Source organism: Vulpes lagopus, chromosome 7, assembly GCF_018345385.1.
Source record: "Vulpes lagopus strain Blue_001 chromosome 7, ASM1834538v1, whole genome shotgun sequence".
Classification (NCBI taxonomy): domain Eukaryota; kingdom Metazoa; phylum Chordata; class Mammalia; order Carnivora; family Canidae; genus Vulpes; species Vulpes lagopus.
The window spans coordinates 110,185,935-110,206,920 of NC_054830.1; the positions used below are offsets into that span (position 1 = coordinate 110,185,935).

The 20,986-nt window shown below is 57.8% G+C and overlaps 1 protein-coding gene across 6 annotated transcripts in view; it reads right to left on the minus strand.

Annotated features, from left to right (window-relative positions):
* Nucleotides 1-20,786, minus strand: part of TCF7 (transcription factor 7) — a 33,218-nt gene extending 12,432 nt beyond the window's left edge. For 2 of the 6 annotated variants that reach the window (XM_041763768.1, XM_041763771.1), the window contains exons 1-3: nt 20,350-20,786; nt 20,163-20,229; nt 19,535-19,659 (exon numbers count right to left, since the gene is read on the minus strand). In XM_041763768.1, the coding sequence (XP_041619702.1) occupies nt 19,535-19,659; nt 20,163-20,229; nt 20,350-20,601 (444 nt within the window). In that variant the 5' untranslated portion in view covers nt 20,602-20,786. The remainder of the gene's footprint in view (nt 1-19,534; nt 19,660-20,162; nt 20,230-20,349) is intronic. The other 4 variants (XM_041763769.1, XM_041763770.1, XM_041763773.1 and 1 more) reach the window with 4 other exon arrangements.
* Between the last annotated feature and the right edge of the window lie 200 nt (nt 20,787-20,986).

A 20,986-nucleotide genomic window follows, 5' to 3' on the forward strand; every position in this document is an offset into this window, starting at 1 on the left:
GTGCCTGCCACACCACAGAGCTCAAAGCTTAGGCAGGAGTGGACACAACTCATTCCTCCGTCCACCTGGAAATAGTTTCTTCGCTTTGCTTCCAGAATGCCACACTGGCCTGGTCTGCCTCCAGGCTCACAGGCCGCTCTGTCGGCCTACCTTCTGGTGCTCATCTTCCTGACCTGACCCAAAACGGGCCACTGGCTTTCCACCTGCCCTCACGCCCAGAGTGCTCCCATCTGGGGGCACAGCTCTCCATGTCTTGATCTGATGACTGCCATTTGTTTCCACGTCAGCCCCTGCTTCCTCTGGGAAACTCCACTCCCCCAGTGTATATTCACCATGTCTACCCAGAAGTCTGAAATGCTGCCCAAACTCAACACGTCCAAAGCAGAGCCTCTGGTTTTCTGCCCCAAATGCTCTTCTCTTTCAGTTGCTCAAATACCTTGGAGTAACCCTAGACTCTTCTCTCATATCCCACCTCCAATTTATCAGGCTCTACTTTCAAAATGATCTAGAGGGCGCTCCACCGCTTCTTTCTCCCTGTCCCTGACTCCGTCCAAGCCACAGTCGCCTCTCACCTGGACAACTCCAGGGGCCCCCCTGTTCCTCCACCAGGCCTCCAGCCAGCAAGAGTGTAAATCAGATCACAGCTCTCCTCTGCTTGGAGCTGCCAACACCCTTAGAGAGCCTGCAAAGCACTGTGTGGTCAGGCCCCACTCCCCCCACTGCTGCCCCCCTCTCCCCGCCCCCTGCTGCCCCCCTCTCCCCCTCTCCTCCCAGCTCACAGCCAGCACCTCCCATGTGTGTCTGGCCTCCTCCTCCAGGTAGTCTAGTGGGAACTTTCAAGTGTGCCACTGTGAAGCAGGCTTGGAAGCCCAGCTCCAAGGCTCTCTGACCTTTACATGAACCTTCTCATTACAGGATGCTGGGCCAGTTTGCCCCTTGAATAAAGAGGATGAGAAAAGCAGCCCTGACTACCTCAATGATCACAGATCCAAAAATTCTGCCTCATGTCAGAGTTTTGGGGAGCAGTGGCTGACGGCCTAGGAAGCTTCCTGGAGGTCTCTGGGGCCTTTTTATTCTGATAGATCCCCAAAACAGTGAAAGGCAGACATCAGCCCTGACCAGGCCTTGTGACAGGGCCACGGCCTCAAGAACCTGGGACTCTGGTGGAAAGCATCCCACCATTTGCCACCTAAGGGTACAAATGCTTGGAGCCCTTGCCCAGTGGGTGGAATGAGCACCCTCCACAGGTCCCTCCAGCCTAGGGACTTTTGAATGTAAACCCCCGCTTCAGAGAAGGCCTTGCCATCTGAGCCCTGACTCTGGCTCTTGGGCCCCTAAGACTATAAGCCTGGCTGGCGGGGCAGGGGGGGATACCCTTGGAAGGAAGTCTTAGAACCAGAGCCTGGGCTCCAATGTGCCAGGTACAGGAAGATGGTCTCAGAGTCCTACTCTGCCCAGGAAGGGGGTAGGGTGGGTTTGCTCTGAGGGAAGGGAGGGTGGCTCCACAGTATATTTCCCAGCAAACCTCCCATCCCTGCAAAGGGCTAGCTTTGGCCCTTTGGGAACCAGGGAGAACCCTCTGACCTGATGGGAGGACCAGAGCTGACTGTCGTAGGCCAGGCTGGCGCTAAGCCCCAGGGTATAGCAAAGCCAGGCCCAGGAAGCCCCAGAACCAGCTCGGCCTACAGCCCGTGGCCTGGGATGCATGTGTGGAACAAGGTATTGAGGGGGTGGGAGGTAGAAGGCACCACCCGGTGGTCAGAGGGCTCATCCTGTCCACCAGCCCTCCCTGGGAAATGGAGGAAAGCCTCTAATTAAACCGGAATCTGCAGCCAAACCACAGGAGAGGTGCCAGGTGGGCAGGGGTGGGACAGAGAGCCCGCCGTTCACTGGAGGCCCTGGGTGGCCAGGGCTCCAGGGCAGGGCACTGAGGACTTGGCCAGTCCTTCCCACGTTTTATGCAGGCTGCCCCTCAGCCTCGTGCCCCTGCCCCCCTCCACGTCTGCGATGGTAGCCAGGGGGAACCGTCTGGCGGAGGGCCCAGTGCCCCACACGCCCCTCAGCCAGGGGAACGTCCCGCTCCACGGCCTCAGCACAAGGCTGTCCCAGGGCCAGGCTGCCCAGACAGCAAGCTGGGGTTGCCTGGGGCCTGGCATGTGTACGGGGAGCCCAGTGACTGGAGCTACCCCTCTCCTCTCCTCTGATGATGACCGCCGGCCTCCAAGGCAAGGGGCAGGCCTGGGTTGACCGTCCTCATCAGGCTCTCAGGATCTCCACGGCACATCCGTGATCGCCTCTCCTACCTGGGGGCAGAGTGCCAAGCACAGAGCTGGGCCCTGCGTTCCCGGCGTGGTGGAACGCACACAATCAGAAGGCTCAACAGCAGTCCATACTCTTCGGTCAGGACACCCCAGGATCCCGTCCCTCTGCCTCCGCCCGGATGCCCCCCGCCCCGGGGCTACAGCACCAGAGGCAGGGCCAGGACTCAGAGACCCTGGGGCCGGGAGGCCATCCTTCCTGCCGGTGCATGGCTTTTACTGCTCTTCACCTTCCGACTCAAAATGCCCCATCCCAGAGGTGGTCGGTGGCCTTCCGGACACTTTCGTTAGCCTACGGCCAGAAACTGCTCACTGAGCTGCCCTAGCACCGCTCCTCTCCTCCGGAGCCTGGAGCCAGTAGAAGGTGGTGGAAATGAGGGGCTCCGGGGCAGGTCTCCTCTGCTCCTAGGCTGGGCCCGGCAGGGCTGGGCTGCCCTCCCTCACCCCCTCGCCCCCCTACTTCCTGCGGGCTCCGGTGAAAAATAAACACCGTCTGCATTTTCCCTGCAGACCGCAGCAGGCCTGTGGGTCCGCTCACAGGCCCTGTGCGCCCTCAGAGCCCTCGCCGCCACCGGCAGACAAAACTCCCTCGCCTCTGACGGTTGACTGAAAACCCCCACACGCGCTAGCCTCTCACAACACTTTCCCAGCGAAGAAAGTTGCCGCTTCCTCTGGCCTCACACGTGGGGGTGGGGGGAGTGCGTGAGGCCAGGCCAGGCCCCCCCAAAGCGGCCTCCCTGTGGCAGGGGCTGTGCCAGGAAGGACATGTCCCTGGCGCCCCCAGTCCCCGGCCCCCACATCCAGATTCTCTGTTGATCACCAGCGACAGACATGGTCAGTCAGCTTGGGTCACTGAGCGCCTGGGTGCCAGGCCAAAATGTTTCGAGGGGAGAGAAAAGCATTTCCTAATGATAAGTGGGGGGTTACCATGTGTCAGGCCCAGTTCTGAGTACCTTCCAGAGGGTAACTCCTATGCTCCTCAGCGAGAGGCAGAAATACTCTCTCCATCTGATAGAAGAGCAGACGGGCACGCAGAGGTGGTACTGCTTGCGCAAAACACACAGTAAGTAGCTGAGCTGTGATGCTACCCACTCTTCCCGAGGCCTATGGTGGTCATGGATGGAACCAGAGGGTGCATGTGAGGGGATACCTGTCCACCCCAGCTTCCCTTCCTCACACTGGTGGCTCAGGTATCCAAGCCAGCACTTCCCTGACTCTAAAAATGCTTCAGCAGGTTCCAGGGCCCCTAGGATTGGGGTTCTGGCCACACCAGCTGCCTGCCTGCCTGATGGCCCCACCACACAGGCCCACCCCTCTTCCTTCCCTCACCTGCCTCAGTGCCTAGCTCTTCTGGAGCCTAGCTTTTCTCAGCCTCAGCACCTTTGCCCACCCCTCCTCTGTCCTCTCAGAACTTTCCCTGCTTCCTCTTGCTCTTTGCATGCCTTGTTCCTTCTCATTCTGACCTCAGTCTAAGGGTCACTTCCCAGGAAGGGACTGTGACCTGACTGGGGCTCCCCAGCCCAGCAAGCACAGGTGCCCACCTGGTGCAGAGGTCAGCCTGGGGATCCTAGAGAGCACAACGGGCTTGTAGTCCTCTAGGCCTGGCTGGGTTCTGTACTCGGCACATTCACAAAGACTTGCTAAGGGGAGACCTCCAGAATCCCTGGTGCCCCAGAACCTCTGCACACCCCACTCCCTCATCCACCATGGATCGGACTCCCGTCTCTGCTTCCTGGCTCCCCTGTTCCCTCTGGCCTGTGCCGAAGCTGGAGAGAGCCCCATGGGGACGAGCAGATCCATACCCCGAGCCTCATGTTTCTTCCAGGGCAGGAAGGTGGGCTATTGGCACAGTTACTGTTTGCTGCTGGCAGGTGCAAAGAGGGGATGCAAAGTACTTACTGTAAAAGTCACCTGTGACAACCCATTTGAGAAAAGCATTCTCCCCACTTTGCACACGAGGCAGATGAGGCTGAGGTTGAGAAGATTGCCTGTGGCCATGCAGCCCTCTAACAGGTCCGTGCTGGGACCCCTTGGTGGGCTCTCTGGGTCTTTGGTGACACCGGACAGCCACATCTCTTCTCCCCTCCTCTCCCGCTATGCTCCAGCCATGGGAGGGCCCACTAAATCTACCTCTAGAAATCCCCCCCTACCTGGCTTGGCCAATTTCCATCCATCTCCCAGGCATCATCATAAATGAGACTTCGCCCTGGAAGCCCTTCCTACCCTCCCCATGTGAGCAGGGGTCCCCTACTGTGGCCCATCGACCGCAGCACGCAGACCGACCCTACTGCACTGAAGTGTCTGTTCACTTGTCTGTCTTCTCTCCCTCCCTGAGATCTGGGATTGCACCCTGCACGGTTTCTGTTGCCTGAGTGAAAGCTGGGCCCTCCAAGTTGGGTCTCTAGCAGGAATGAGGAGGGATCCCAGCATGAGACAGTGTTTAGGGAGAATGTGGCAGTGCTGGACAAAGCACCCTGGCTGGAGCTGGACCTAAGGTCACAGCAGCACTCGGGAAGCTGGAAAGAGCAGGGGCCACTGCCTAGAGTCAGGGACATCCTGCCTGACATCTGAGACCCCACGTCGCCTCCGACCCACCCTCCCCCCAAGTCTCTTCCTGTCTGCAGTACTTTGGCAGTCAGAATAACCAGAAAGCCAAAGCCAGGGCTGCTGCTAATTCATATGGAGCCTTTGTACTAATTAGAAGAAGTACATCTTTCTGTGGACAGACATCTGGACCCACACAAGGGCACACAGCTTGGGCTGCATGAGTATGGGCTGAGCTTCAGCTCCCAGGCTCAGCACCCCCACATAACCCCCCATATTGGCCATGCTCAACAGTCCCCTCTGGTTCTCACTTCTCTTCTCCCCACTCTTGCCAAGAGCCAGGCTCCATGCACGGACTGGTCCTGAGCATCCACTCTGGCCTGGATCAGTCCCTTGTGGTTCCTCTCCCACCTCTAGGGCCCACCAGGTAGCCCCACAGCTCCCCCAGACCTGTGTCCAGAACTGGGACCCACTGTCCAGCAACAGTGGTTGCTTAAGCACCAAGGAGTCTGGCCAGTTGCTGAGTGGGAAGCTGCCCCAAGGCCTGGGACGCCAGGGAGGAGTTTCCGAGAAGAAAGCAAGCCCTCCAAAGCCCTTCCAATTGGGACTTGACTGCGTATCAAATGGGCCTAGATTTGGCGATCCTGGCGGACCCTACCTCTGCAGACATACCCTAGCAGGGCTTGTGCCATATTATCCTCAGCCCCCGCTCTGGGCCCTACTGCCCAGGACACGGTGCTCTCCAGAGGACGGCCCGAGAGCACCCCACCCACAGCGTGCCGGACGCCTTGTGCCCGCCACCCACCGCAGAGCACGGAGCCGTGGCTGTGTGGCTGGCCGAGCTGGAGGCCTGGGGGATGGCTGGGCCACACCCTGTGGACCAGGAGGCTTCGGTCCCACCTGCCAGCAGAGGACTGTTGCCGTGGTTGCACAGAGCCCTGCCAGGTGCGTGTGGCCAGTCTACCAGCTGCCTGGCCTCAACATCAGATAACGGGGCCCTGCCACAGCAGAGGTGAGGACCAGACCCCCTGCAGGAGGCCTTGGCAAACCACAGGCCTGCTCTAGACCCAGCCTGGCCCCAAGGCACCCTCCGAGCTAGCTGAACCTCACTGAGCTGAGTGGCCTGGCCCACAGCCTCCAGTGGTTTCTGTGCATTCGTTTACTTGTGTTTTCCTTCCTCCTCTTTGAGGTGAACGCCCCTCAGGACAGGATGTTTTTAGAGGAAAATAGAAGCTTCCGGGAGCTGCTGCAGCTGAGCTGCTAGTTGATGCTGCTGACACACCGGGTGGGGATTCTGCAGCAGCCCTGTGGCAGGGCACCCCTGCCCCCTCCACCTTCCCAGCACAGGTGGTCTTGGTTGGCTCCTCCTCGGTGCCCGGCCGTTCAGGAGCCTGCCGTAAGCCGAGTAGGCCAGGACGGCTTCGGAGCTCAGCCTGTCTTTGGCAGGAGGGAGAGCAGGCTCTGCAGATGGGGGGATTCAGGGAAGTTCAGAGATTTGGTTCCCCAGAGGAAAGACAACAGGCTCTGTAGGAAAGGCAGGAAGAGCCGGCAGCCTGGGCTGCTAACAGCCCGCTGTGTCCCCAGGCACGCACGGCAGACCACCCCCTGCCAGGATCTGACCAGTCTTCCCCTGTCACCTGATGACCTGTGCAGACTTTGCAGACAGGGAATGGGAAACCCAGAGAGATTAAATAGTGTGCCCAAGGGCTCATGGCAAGTAGCAACAGATTGGGATTGGAATCCAGCCCTGTGGGGGTCCTGGCCAGAGATCTTCACCACTCAGGGACAGACCTCAGACCAGCATGGAGATCATGCATGCGAAGCCAGGGCTTCCCAGGTTCCCCTTCCCTCTCTCTGAGCCTCCCCACTCAGACCTCCAGCTCGCCAGGGACCCAGAACCCCTGACTTGACCAATGACCCCTGTTGAGCACCTTTCTGACTGACCAGCAGTGTGCCTTCGCCCTGTCCTCACAAGTGACTCAGTTTCTCCGTCATCAATGACTAAAGGAAACGTGATGGGTCATCCTTCCCATGGGTTCTGGCCTGTGCTCACCCCTTCACAGGCGACGAGGGCTCGGGACAGCAGCTGGCAACAGGGGTGGCTTTCACTGGGGCCTGTCTAGACGAGTAAGCAGGCTGCCTAGGAAGGAGAGCCCAGAGAGCCCAGGCAGAGCCTAGAAAGGCAGGGGGCTGATGGGACTCCTGGGGCCGGGTGGGGGACACCTGAAGATCTCAGCACTGCACTTCAACCCTGATCAATCCGAGCCAACTTCTGAGAAGCAAAGACAAGACGGGTGTCTCTGGTAAGGTGTCTGTACTAGACCCAGAAGGACCGTCCCTCCCTGGGGCCGTGGTCAGGAAACTCACTTGGGTCTCACCTTCATAGTTCCCACCACTTGAGGCCCTTGGGGCTCTGCGTGGACTGAGCCCAGCAGTTTACACCAAGGCAGACAGGGCACAGAGCGGAAAGGAGCCGACCCAGGCTTCAGCGCCCTCACCAAGCCTTTCAGACCCGATGTCCACAGAGAGAGGAGCGCAGGGCTGCTCCACCTGCTACAGGGGCCCTCCAAAGAGAGCCCCCTGAGGAAGCTGAGTTAGGGGGTTCCAAAAACCACACCAGACAGCTGTTGCAGACAGATACTCACCTAGGTTTACCAGTATAAAAACACAAGGGAGAGGGGGAAATCCCAAACTCTTGGGGGGTAAGGAGTGGGGACGGAGGTGTAAGGGGTTCCCAGGGGGACCCAGCTGGGGCTACAAAACCCACGTTTTTAATAAGGAGTATATAGGCATGTTGTCTGAGGCAAGGAAGCTTGGTGGTAAGGGCAGAAAACACAGAGGCCTGGGTTCAAACCACTCCTCCAGCATTTGGAAGGTATAGGTCTCCCCAAGCCTTGTTGGGCTCCCAATCCAGGTATGACTGTCATATCTCAGGAGGTTGATGTTGGGGTTAAATTAATGAAGAACAAAATAAAGGGGAAAAAAGAAGACAAAAGCAAGCCCGTCCCTAAACCAGGCTTTTCAGGAAAGCCGGATTTTGGGTCAGGCTAGGTCCACTGGCCCTTGATTTTTCCTTTGGACTCCTGCCTGACTGCTATCAGGCCCGACGGCCAAGCTCTTGACTGGCCTTCAGTGACCAGAGCCAGAGGATGGGAGGCAAAGGAGGGCAGCTGTATAAGGAAACACTGCTCTCAAAATGCCCCAGCCGGACTTGCCCACAGGGGAGGGGAGCGACACAATGCCAACAGACATGATACACCATGCCTGGGGACACGGCCATTCCCAGTGACTCGGGGCGTAGGACAACCTCCAGCCCAGCCCCACAGCACACAGAGGAGGGCACCTGCTCCAGAGAGGCCCCACACTGAGCTCCAAGCCAAACCACGACCAGAGCTAGAAAGAGCAAAGGGTCCACTAACAGACTGTGCTTCCGTCAGCCGCCAGCCCTGATCTATCTTAAACGTTATTTGGAAACATGTTCCAGGGCAACATTTATTCTGGAAACCCTGAGCTCCTGCTTCCAACCACAAAACACAACCCTGACTTGTCAGATGTCCAGGGAGGAAAGTATCCAGCCCTAACCTAGGCCCAGAGCTGTGAGGTCATGCCCAGGAGGGGCACTGAGGGTCAAGAGTGTCCTCGGGCCCAGAGCACCCAGCTGGTTCCAGCTCACGAACTCAACAGGCATGAGGGTACCACTCAGCATTAAGGCCTGCAAACACTTAAGAACAAAGGGGCAGAGCCACAAGGAGCATGATCTTGGGACAAAAGAAACCTCAGTGCAAGCCCTACTCTTCCAGGTCCTAGCACATTCTTCACCTCTCTGAGCCTCAGCTTCCTCATCTGTAAAATGAGAGCAGTAACAGTAACCACTTTCTCAGCGTCCTATAAGGATCCCAACTCTGGGACTCTAAGTTCCGGGCACAGTCCCGGCACTTGGGAAGTTCTCCACACATCCACCACTAAAGCTGCTGTTTGTTTCTTTCTTTCTTTCTTTCTCTCTTTCTCTCTCTCTCTCTCTCTCTTTCTCCTCGCTGAGCCTGGAGCTGGACGTGGGGCTCCATCCCAGGACACTGGGATTGACCTGAGCTGATGGCAGACGCCTACCCCACTGAGCCACCCAGGCACCCCTGCTGTCACTCTTTCAACAACGGTTTGCTGAGCACCTGCTCTACAGGGCTGTGCAGGGCACTAAGATGCCAGCAGTGAAGAGGACAGATGTGGCCCTGGCCCCATAGGTCTCCTCCAGCCCTTTCTAACCCAAACCACCAGCCCTGAAAACCTACCTCAACACAGCCATCAACCCTTGTGGCCTTGGCAATCCTGGCCTCATCTGCCCCTACTCCCTGCAGACTGGGGTCGCCCCCAAGCCCCACCCCTGGAGCTACCCACCACAGCTGGGCGGTTCCCACCAGCACACTGCTTCAAGCCGGCCAGCAAGCTGTGGGGTGGCTGCCACAGCCTGGCACACACTAAGCAGCCGCCCCGCCTGGACCCCAACTGTACCAGCAGTGACATCGCTGCTGCTGCCACAGAGCTCTCTGCAGGCTGTCCCTCGGTGTCCCCGAGGGCCCACCCACCCTCTGCCCGCCTGGCCACTGGGCCAGCCACAGAGCCATCTGATTTGAATGAAACTTCAAACTTAATGACTTTCATGCTGGTTATTTAAAACGCAATGTAATTTTCTTAAACACCCTATTATTTCCTTTGATAGCTACAAAGCTTCCCCCAATCCCATAAGCATGTTTATTTTTAGGGAAAAGAGTGGTTTGCAGTTGGTCATACAGACCATAGGGAGAGGGAACCCACAGAAAAGCAGGGCAAAGAGTCAACCCCAGCAGCCTGGAGATGCACAGCTGCCCTGCCTTCCTGCCAGGGCTGGCATTCCACCAACACCGTGGGGCCCTGGGCAGGCCCCCTGCCCTTCTCAGGCCACCACATCAGCCAGTGGCCAGCTGCCCCCCTATAGGGCCCCAGTCTTCTCATCCGTAAAATGGTTCCACTAGCCTCCCAATCCGTGTCCCACAGACACTCCAGACATGTATGGAGCTGGGAAAGGGGTCCTGGGACCACCGACACACCCTGAGCTGCCTCCCGCCTGTTCCTTCAGACATTCTGCTCTGGGGAAAGCCTTGCAGCCTGAAGCTTTGACCAGCTGGATGAGATCTGTGCCCAGATAAAGTGACTCCAGGCAGTGGCTGCCCACACTGGGAGGGTGGGTGGGTGTGGCCCTGCCAGTCGGGGCTCCCCATCAAGGGAGGTGGCCTGGTGGTGGGTGTGCGTGCAGAGGTCAGCTGAGCCCCGCCAATGCGGGGCGTCCTCTGGGAGTGGCTATTTTTAGATTCTAGGCTTTCATGTGGCCAAATGATGTGGAGTTTACAAAGCATCAGTAATGCGTTTCAGATGGCGGCCCAGCAGACCGGGAGGCTGGGCCTCTGCCACCAGAGCCAGGTCAGAGTTAGTCAGAATGCCCTCTGCCTGGATTCCCATCACCTGTCCCTCCATCCCATCTCCCTTGCCTGATGGGGAGGCTGGCCCTGGAGCAGTCCTGGCAATGCCCAACAAGAGCCACCTGAGGCCCACAGGAGCTGCAGGTGTCTCCAGCCAACACTTACCTGAACCTCAGAAATCCTCCCTGGCCAGGGATTCCCCACTCCCAATTTACTGAAGGAAACCAAGCCCCAGAGAGGTTAACAGATTTGCTAGAGATCACATAGCCAGGGAAGAAAGTGGCCCTGCCCTCTGGCTTCCTTCTCCATCACAGCTCCCTGCCCTCATGGGCCTAGTGGGCTGTTTCATGCCAACCCTGGCTAGGCCAGCCCAGATACTGTGGGGAGGGGGCCCTCTAACTATGCAAATCCCCAAAGCCCAAGTTCCTGGGGTGGGCCATGTCCTGCCTGTCTGTGCCTTAGCCATACACTCATCATTTAGAAGCACATAGTGTAGTGCTCCGACAACTCTCCTGTCTCTAGAGAGGGAAACAACTGATCATTTTAATGAGAGAGGTAGGGGAAGCTTATTTGGCAGAACGTCTGCCTCTTCTGGCCTCCAGGGAGCTCTGGCTCTGGAGTTGGCTATGGCACAAAAGCTATGTCTGTTGGCAAAAACCAGGCATCAGGCTCCATGGGACAAGCTACGTGGGCAGCCTCCCCACAGGAGGGGGCCCAACTCACACCCATGTTGGCCGTACCCCAGGCCATGGCCCCTACCCAGCAGGGACCCATGCACGAGGGGACTGCAGCATGGGGAGCCCAAGGTTCTAGCAGGACCAGAATGGGCCAAACCCTATGACCAAGACACACCCACCTGGGACACCCCTGAGAGACTCTGCATGCTAAGGCCACATCTTTGTAAGGCGGGGTGGTGGTGCCCAGACCAAACCCCAAGCATCACAGATCTGTAAGAGGAGGCCCCAAACTGCCTGAAGGCAGAAGCTAACAATGTCCTAGGTTCTCAGAGACTCTCCCCAGACTCCAGTCCTGCTGAAGACAGTGCTGGTAAGAGGCCCTGACTAAATCACTGCTGGGCCGAGGGACTCAACCTCTGGGGGTGCAATTCCTTTCAGTAAACAGGAGGCCAAGACCCTGAATGCATGACCCTAGAGACAGACTGAGCATCAAATAACATGGAAATGCAAACCTCCACCTCTGAGGTTCTCTTGCCTGGCCTGTGCCAGGCGTCTCCCCTGCCCAAAGTCCACCCCCTCCCTCAGCCTTGCTCGTGCTCCTCCCACCAGCTCTGGGCCTCCCAGCATCCACCCTGCCCCAGCTGCTGGCCCTGTCTGCCTCTCCCTCCGTGTCCAACTCAAACCATCTGCCGATGGTCACCACCTGGTCCTTCGTGTGCTCGCCAGCCACTGCCAGGCTCTAGGACTAGTGCCACCAGCCTATCGAGGTCACGTGCTGGGCCCTCCCTGCTGGCTCTTCCCCAGCCTCACCTGGTACTCCTTGCAGGCCCTGGGCTTCGGGCTGCCCTTCTAGTGACCAAGAATATACTCATTTCTGCTTTTCTCTGCTCAAACTGCCCCTGCCCCCTCAGAGCGTTCCCCCATTTCACCTGTGCAGGGTTCCAGCTGGTCCTTTCAGGAAGCTTTTCTGGCTGCCCGCCACTTGCCTCTCCTTCCTTACTGCCCTTGACCAACTTGGACAGAACCTCAAAGCTAACTGTGAGCCTCCAGGAGTCTTTGCATCAAGAGAACTGAGCTCCGGGAGGCAATGACTACCACCCCCCTGTGCCGAGCCAAGGCTAAGCTAGGAAATGCCAGTAGGGGCCTGGAACCAGGGTTCTAGATACAGCAGCCACTCTGTCACCAGCCATGTGAGGCCCTGGGGCCAGGCAGGCTGGACAGCTTGGCTCCACGCCGCTGAGGGGAGCGCCGGCTGAGGAGGAACAGGTGTCGTGGTCGCATCTCAGTCCAGCTTCAGGAGCACCCAACCACCTTCTGAAGGAGCTCTTTCACCCTAGTGTTAGCAACCCGCCCCCAGTGCTTGTACTCACAGCATGTGCCGTGGACCATGGACCCCAGACACACTGCCTCCTTCCATGCCCCAGGAACCCAAAGAGGTCGGAGTCCTCCTTCTCATTTCTAGATGAGAAAACAGCCTCCCAGCAGTTAAGGAACTCACTCGGGGCCTCTCAGCCCAGGAGAGGCAGATATGGTATTCGAGGGTGGATCTTCCTCCCTTTCCGTGCCTCGAAGGGGCCTTGGAAAGATCCCTTCCCTGACCTGGCCTTCCTGTCCCCACTGGTGGAAGGAAGGTGATTACCCAAAGATCTATGCACTGTACTGCTGAGGAAGGGAGGCCCTGTGACCTGATAAAACACCTGTTTCCTCCACGAGAGTCTTGTTTGTACACAGTGGCAGGAAGCAGCCAGTCACAGGCATGAGGGAGTGTGACTGTACGGCTCCAGGACCACAGGCCCCTGAGGAGGCTCACGGGGAGGAGGAGGCCAGGCACCACCTGCCCCTCCCTGCAGCCAGACCTACCCTAATCCAGCCTGACCTCAGCAGTCACGACGAGAAACCCAGGCCCCCAGAGCCCATTCTCATAGCTCAGCTACAGCTCCTTTGCTGCCGGGGCAAGTGGTGGGGGGGTAGCCTCAAGAAACCCAGGAGGCCATGGGCTGCTGGCAGCCTCGGGAAGTAACTACCAAGCTCTCTCCTCTTCAACCCTACTCAGTCTCAGGGTACCTGGGGAGATGGATAGAGCTATGGAAGCTGGTCCAATGAAACCCTGATACATTTGAGGGAGGAACACCTGGCCCTTGGTGACCTCAGCCCACTGAGCTAGAGGAATGGGCAGGGGTCCTGGAACTGCAGCCCCTGGGGATAGGGTGGGGCAGGGCCGGCAGGATGAGCCTCCTTTGTGGTATTTCCCTGGCCCTGAAAGGCAGCAAGAGGATAGTCTGAAGGTTAAGATGCACCTTGGGGGCCACAGATTTTCCAAATACCACAGCCAATGCCATACAGCCTTCAAAGTCAGGAAGGAATACAAGTCAAAATAACTTTTAAGTCCTATTTCTCACCATGAACCTATTAAATGAACCAAAAAGAAACTCCATGTTGGAGTTTGCATGCAAGGAACCCGCAGTAAACAGGGTTCACGGGGGAGCAAAATGCTATGATTCTTCCTACTATTTTAAGATTTTATTTTTGTGGGACGCCTGGGTGGCTCAGCGGTTGAGTGTCTGCCTTCAGCCCAGGGAATGATCCTGCAGTCCCAGGATCGAGTCCCACATTGGGCTCCCTGCATGGAGCCTGCTTCTCCCTCTGCCTTTGTCTCTGCCTCTCTCTCTGTGTGTCTCTCGGGAATAAATAAATAAAATCTTAAAAAAAAAAAAGATTTGATTTTTTTAATGTAGTCTCCACCCCCAGTATGGCGCTCGAACTCACCACCCCAAGATCAAGAGTTGTACGCTCTACTGACTGAGCCAGCCAAGTGCTCCTGATTCTTCCTTTTAACCTCATAATTCTCCTCAAGCATATTGCTCCAAGAAAATAATCGAAAAGGAACCTGAGGAGTCATTTGTACATAGCATCACTCCCACTGGCAACAAAGGCAACCCATGAGCAAACTAGAAGCTATACGAGAGAGAATAAAGAGGCTTTATTTAGGCACCCTCTTGGGGCCTGCAAACATGCACCTCCACAGCAGGGGAAGAACCAGGGCAAGGCACAATGGGGTGCATGCATGGGGTGACCATGTGAGCAAAGGTCTGAGAATGGTATGGAAGCCAACAACCAAATGGGTCTTTTCCCTAGCTTTTCTTACAAAACAGCTTCAGCCCCACACTTCTTACATAAAGGGCTTCTACATGGCTAGGGAAGGGGGACTTCTTTCAGATAAATCTTTGGGGGTGGTAGGACAGGATCTTAGGATGGAGTGAATAGTGAAGTCTCCCATCCTGGCTCGAAGAATAGTACTTCCCCTCCCAAGAATCCCTAGGTGAAGTCCGGCAGCAAGAAAGGAGCCATGGGGGGGGGGGGGGGGCACCTGGTGGCTCAGATGGCTGAGTGTCTGACTCTTGATTTCGGCTCGGGTCATAAACTCGGGGTCTTGGGATCAAGCCCTGTCTGGGCTCCCCACTCAGTGGGGAGTCTGCTTGAGATTCTCTCTCCTTCTCCCCTGCTCTTTTGCTTGCTCTGCTTCTGAGAATAAATAAATCTTCAAAAAAAAAAGGGGGGGGGGGAAGGGGCCTGTACACTTGTGTCCCTGCCCCAGAGCTGGCCCCCAGGGTTCAGACCTCCAGACTCCAGTCGCCCAAAGCAGAGACACAACCCTCCAGATGGGAGTCTACGTGGGGTCTACCATTGAGCCACCACCAGCCTCAAAAAAGCCAGAACAAGGGAGAAGGGATCAATTATGGCCAACCCCCCACCTCCCAAGCCCAGGACAAGCTGGCACCTTCCTGGGCACCTCGCTGGCACTGCTGCCTCTCATCCACACTCCCAACTCTGGTAGGGGGGTGCTTACCACTTGGATAAACAAATGAGGAGACTAAGGTAGAGAGATACTTTTGACAAACGGGCAGCCTTTGGTCTCAGCATAGTGAGTACATCATAAAGCAGTGCCACCCACCATGGTGAGAGCCACCAAGGTGGGTGAGGCAGCAGAGGCCTGGGGGAATGACAGAGGGCCCCACTTGGATGTTCATAGGAGGTGTCTCTGGGGAAGCGATATTTTAATAAAGCACTGAATGAGGGCAGCCCCGGTGGCTCAGCGGTTTAGCGCTGCCTTCAGCCCAGGGCGTGATCCTGGAGACCTGGGATCGAGTCCCACATCAGGCTCCCTGCATGGAACCTGCTTCTCTCTCTGCCTGGGTCTCTGCCCCTCTCTCTCTCTCTCTCATAAATGAATAAATAAAATCTTTAAAAAAATAAAATAAAGCACTGAATGACAAAGGAGAAGGTGTCAGCTATATGAGAGCTGGAGAAGAGAATTCCAAACTGAAAGAACAAGTGCAAAGGTCCTGAGGTGGAAAAGAATGGGATGAGTGTAAAACAGATCGGGACACTGCAGTAGCTGCTATTCAGGGAGAGAGGAAGAGGATGGTACAGACGAGGAGGGGCTGTCAGCAGGGGCCGGCCACCCAGGCTCTTGGGCTGTGGTGAGTGGTTTGGAGCTTACTCCAAAAGCAAGGGGAAGCCACTGCAGGGTTTCAGCACGCAAGAGAAGAGATCTGATTGATGCTGGGCTGCTATGTGGAGTGTGGATCGGGGGTCAGAGCAGGGGTTCAGGTAGGGGCCAAGAAGGCAGCCAAAAGGGAGCCTAGAGGCGGCCCTTACTACCTTCTGGGTGAGGGATGGCGGAGGCCTGGGCTTTAGACGTAGAGAAGTGGGAGATGTGGCATGTGTGCAGGGGAGCTCTGGTACTCTTTGTCCTCATCTGCTGGCCAACTCTATACCTTCAAGAAGCTGCTCGGCGGACCCTCCTCCATAGCCCACATGGGGGCCAGCTCCAACCAGGATGCCCCAGCAGGGCTTGCTGTGACTGCACTTGTCCAACCAGGACCTGGTTCCAGCCTGTTCATTTGTCTCCTCCACTCAGCTAGGCACTCCCAGAGGCAGAGACTGGTCATGCTCTGTCCAGTGCCCAGCCTGGTGCCAGACCCCTCCCAGCAGGGTTGGTGATCAACCCTCACTAACCCTCCCCAGCAAGCCCTGGCTGCTCCCTCTCTCTGAAGCTACAGAGGGCTGGGTGGATGCATCTCTGCAGAGCTTCCCTGGACATGGTGGCCGGGTGTCAGCAGCACTTCCTTCCTCTGCTCAAGTCTTGCTCATACCTGTACCTCCTGCCTCCCACAGAGCTCGTTAGTACAGCCCTCATCTATCTCAGACCTTGGAGTCCAGGAATGTGAGCTCAAGCAAGGGTCTACCGCCTCAATTGGGATCCCCCACATTGAAACTGATGCCTGGGTCCTGGCTTGAGGGCATGCACACACACCAGGACGGCTGTGGAGGTCAGGCACTGGGGAACGGCCCCAAGTCCCTGCAAGAGCCAAAAGGCTCAGCCTTTTTATTTTTTTCAATTGAGATGTAATTTGCACATCATAAAATTCACTATTACAAAGTATACAATTCAGCGGCTTTAGTATATTCACGAGATTGTACAACCATCACCACTGTCTGGTTCCAGAACACATCCATCACCCCAAAAAGAAGCCCCATACCCATTAGCAATCACTCCCCATTCCCCTCTTCTCTTAGCCCCTGGCAACTGCTCATCTATATTCCCTCTCCATAGATTTGCCTATTCTGGACAGTTCATCTAAATGGCAAAAGGCACAGCAACCTTCCAGGCCAAAGACTCCAAGTGGAACTCACAGAAGGGGCCACTAGAACACATCCAAGAATTTGAGTTTCCCTAGGGAGCAATGCCTTACTCATCCCAGAATTTCCTCAAAGTCAGGCCAGGACCAGCTCACTGGCCCTTCCACCCTAACCCTCACCCCCAATCTCAGAGCAGAACAGAGCAAACAAGAGATAAGCAGTGGCTACTGGCCCAGGCCAGGAACTATCTGCAAGCCTATATTAGATGCCTTACAAACATCAAAGATAAACTTTGACCTAATTCTTCCTTCCCAAAACAGAGTTCACTAGAAGCCATGTACCAAAAAGAAGCACCCTTATAGGGGAAAAAAAATCTCCCTCTATCCCCTGGCAGATGGCTGTGAGGTGGTCATTTGGTCCATTGACCCTGGCAAGGTTTGAGTCGGCCTGCTTTGAGGCATCCAACATGGTAGCCACATGGGCATTCCACCCACATGTGGGCAGAGGAGGATCCCAATATGCGCCTTCCCCGCTGTCTGGGGGAAGTTAAGCGACTGGCCTTAAAAGCTCTTCAGCACAACTGTTGACTGCCTAAATTCTCTCAGAGGGCCGTGGGGGCAGGCGGGCTAGTTCTAAGGCCCGTGGGCAGCAACTGGGCAGCATGTCTTCTGTCCCCTGAAGATGGGCTCAGGAAAGCAGAGCTTGGGAGGAAACCTCCAAAAGGAGTTTATCCTCAGAGCCTCTACAATGGACTCCTGACCCACTGTGAGTTTCTTTTCTAATGAAATGTGGTCCCAAAACTTGGAGTCAACCAATTTTGCTTTTTAAAACCAACTGTATTTTTTAATATCCACGCAACAGCAATTACTCCTATTTTCTATTCATTTTTTAACTATCAGGTTTGCTTAAAAGAGGCTCCTCTATATTCCTGTACATCTTCCTCACCCTTTGTCACCCCAACTTAGGCCCTTGCCTCTGTCCCCAGCCTTGCAGAACAGCTGGTTCCAGCACACCGAACATCAGCTCCAGAACTGGTCCTTCCTCCTCCTGTGTTCCCAGAAGCCAGACAGTGGGAGGCTGCAGCTGGGTGGGGAGTAGGACAAGGGGGGTTACCTCTATAGGAGAGGATGTGACATACAGTAGCTTGAGAAAGATGCCGAAGTTGAAAAAACAAACGACCCAGGCCAGGGGAACAATGGTGTGCCTGCCCTCAGCCCCTACTCCCAATGCTGACGGTTGGAGTTGGCCAGCTAGCCATTCGCCTACACTCTGACCAGTGTGAGCTTAAGGACACCAAATGGTCCCATCACCACACCCTTAAAGAGAACGAGGCCCTCCCACTCTGGGCATTCTCTCTGGGCCATGAAGGAATGCAGAAACCCTGCCTTTTCCCTGCACCACTGTGAAGATCACAAGAGGATGGAGGGAAGCCTGCCCTCCTGGGACTGTTCTTGGGCCTGGGCCTTTTGTCAAGTCCTGACTGTCACAGTGACCCCAGCGTTCCGTGCAAGCAGCTCACCTGCCAGCAGTTTGGAAGTGAAGGGTTATGCCAAGTTGGACCAAAAAGCATCTGTGTTAAGCATCTGCTACTGCAGGGCAGAGGTCTCTGGGGAGAGGTGCTGCACCAGGTGGCCAGGCCAGAGGGCAAGCCCCCTGACCCACAGCCTTGAAAGAAGCAAACACCTCATAGATGGAGCCACCCTAGAGCAGAAAAACTACTCAGCCAACATGCTCCTTCTGTCTATGAGGAAATGGGGAGTCCAAGGGACAAGGGGCTCATTTCTATAGTCAACAGTTTACCAGGTTTTCCATTCTGAGGTTTCTAGAGAGAAGCCTCAGTCTGTCTTCTCACCTCCCACTGGCTTCAGTATGAAAACAGCTTTCAGAACCAACTCCCCTCACTCCTGGTCTGAGACAGCCTGGCAGTTACCATCCTCCCTCGGGGAGACTCCCCAGCTAGCCGCGTGAACCATCTACCTGCTGGCCTCTCTTGCACTGGGCCTCCATTTGGAGCCATCAGAGTTCTCCAAACACTTTGTGTACTCTAAGAGCTCTGAAGTCCCCCTTGATTTAGGCCAGCTGAGGACAGTCTGAAACACTAATCTCAATTTTTTCTAAGTGCAGCTGTACTGCCCCAATGCACTCAGAATAGACTCTTCACCCTTTAGATCATCTGTGCCAATGAGGGAGAAAAGCAGGGTTTATAAAGACCGTGGGATCTTTTCAAAGTGCCTGAACATATTTAATTAGCAAAATGATTCAACGGGCCCCTTACCCACACCGCTGATTTCAAACACCTCTGCAAACCCTTCCTGGTGCATGTGAGAGCAAACCAGCCTCAGAAAAACCTACTCTCTACACATTGCTTTCGGGGTCTTTCTCTGGCAAGAGTGCACTGGTGCCAATAAGAATAAAGTAGAGCAGGTTTCTCCCCCACACCCAGGAGCTCTGAAGCACACTAGTGTTTCTGCCCTTTCCTCCAAACACCTAGGCTTGGGGCGAAGGCTAACTGCAAAGCTTCACAGCTCAGACCACACTGCGAACAGCATCCTTAGGAAGGGAGCGGATGGTGTCAGCTCAAAAAACTCTGGTAACAGACTGTATGTACCCTGGCATTCCCTAGCACCAGGACAGGGCCTGCACCTGCTTGTGAGCCAGCTAGGAGGACAAAAGCCAACAGCTGGAGGAAAGGAGCGGTGCCTGGGGCCCTCTCTCCTGCCTTCAGCAAAGTTCTCCCGGTTCAGATCCCACTGGGTGTGTGTGTGGAGGGGGGGGGACGCCAGTATCTATCTCGTTGTAAGCGAAAGCCACTTGTTGCCCGCCCACGCCTCCCCTACCTGGTCAAGGCGGTGGCAGGCCCAAGGGTGCCGGGTGCCGGGTGCCGGGCGCCGGGGCCACTTACCAGCGGAGGCTGAGGCTGGGGGTGCTGCCCTGCTCCCGACGGGGGTGGGTAGTGCATGAGCAGATTGAAGGCCGAGTAGACCGTGTCTTTGTACATGCCGCTGGCGCACTCCGGGGCCTTCAGGCCTGAAAAACCACAGCTGGGTCAGCCGCGCCGGGCCGGGAGGCTCCCCAGAGCACGAAGAGTTGCCAAGGGGTCCCGCTCGGGCGTGCGGCCGCGGAAGGCACGGGCCGGGGTGCCTCAGCTCGGATGAAGGACCCCCGGGCCCAGGCTCCCCTCGGCGGCCCCTGCGTGACCCCCAGCCCGCCCTGCGGCCACGGGACCTGGGCCAACGCTTCCCCCTCTAGGACCGGGGATCAGTCAGTCACCTGGGCAGGAGGGAGGCGGAGATGGCGGGGGTCTGTTTACTCCTATAAAGGTCAGGGCACCGGAAGTGACTCGGGCCGGCGGCGCCCGGGAAACCCGCCCCCCGCCCCCCGCTCCCCCGCTCCCCCCGCCCGGGCTGCGCGGCTCCTGCAGCCCCGGGAGGCGGGGGGAGGGGGGGAGGCCCCCACCGCCACCCCACCCCCACCCCACCCCCACCCCCACCGGCCCGCAGCGGGGGCAGGCGGGGCGGGCCGAAGCTCACCGTCCTCCAGGGACTCTGGAAGTTTGTCGGGGAAAAGTCTCTGCGAAGCGTGCTCCCGCCCGAGCGCCTGCGGAGAGATCCAGAGGGGCCGTGAGGGGCGCCGGGCCAGCGGCCCCGGGCGGGGCGGGGCGCGGGGACGGGGGCCCCGGGGGCCCGGGGGCGGCGCGGGGCGCGGGCCGGCGCTCACCTCGGCCCCGACCTCCGCTCCGCCGCGGGCCCCGGCGCCGGCCCCCGGGACCCCCGCGCCGCCCGCCGCGCCCTCGGACTCATTGACCAGCGACGACTTGAGCTCGGCCAGGTCGCGCTCGGGGCCCGCGGCGCTGTCGCGGCTCTTGTCGTCCTGCTCCTCGCCCTCGTCCTGGAAGGCCAGCAGCTCGTCGGGCGCGCCCAGGTCGTCGCCCCCGCCCGCGCCGCCCCCGCCCGCGTCCAGCTGCGGCATGGTGCGCTCCGCCCGCCGGGGCGCGGGGCGCGGGGCGCGGGGCGCGGGGCGCGGGGGTGCGGGGCGCCGAGCCGGCCCGGCAGGCGGCGAGCCCGGAGTCCGGACCTCCGAGCCCGAGGCGCGGCGGGCGGAGCGCGGGCCGACTCCGCCTGGGCGGGCTGCGGGCGCGGGGCGCGGGCGCCAGGCTGCGCGGCTCCGGGAGCTGGCGGGTCCGAACATCAAAGGCGCCGCCGGCCGAGTGCGGGGGGCGGGGCGGGGGCGGGGCGGGCCCGGCGGGGGCGGGGCCTGGCCGCCCCGCCCCCTCCCGCCTCCCCGCCGCGGGGCTGGGGCGAGGGCAGCGCGCACAGTCTTAAAGGGCTCGCTCCCCGCGGCGTCCCTGCGAGGC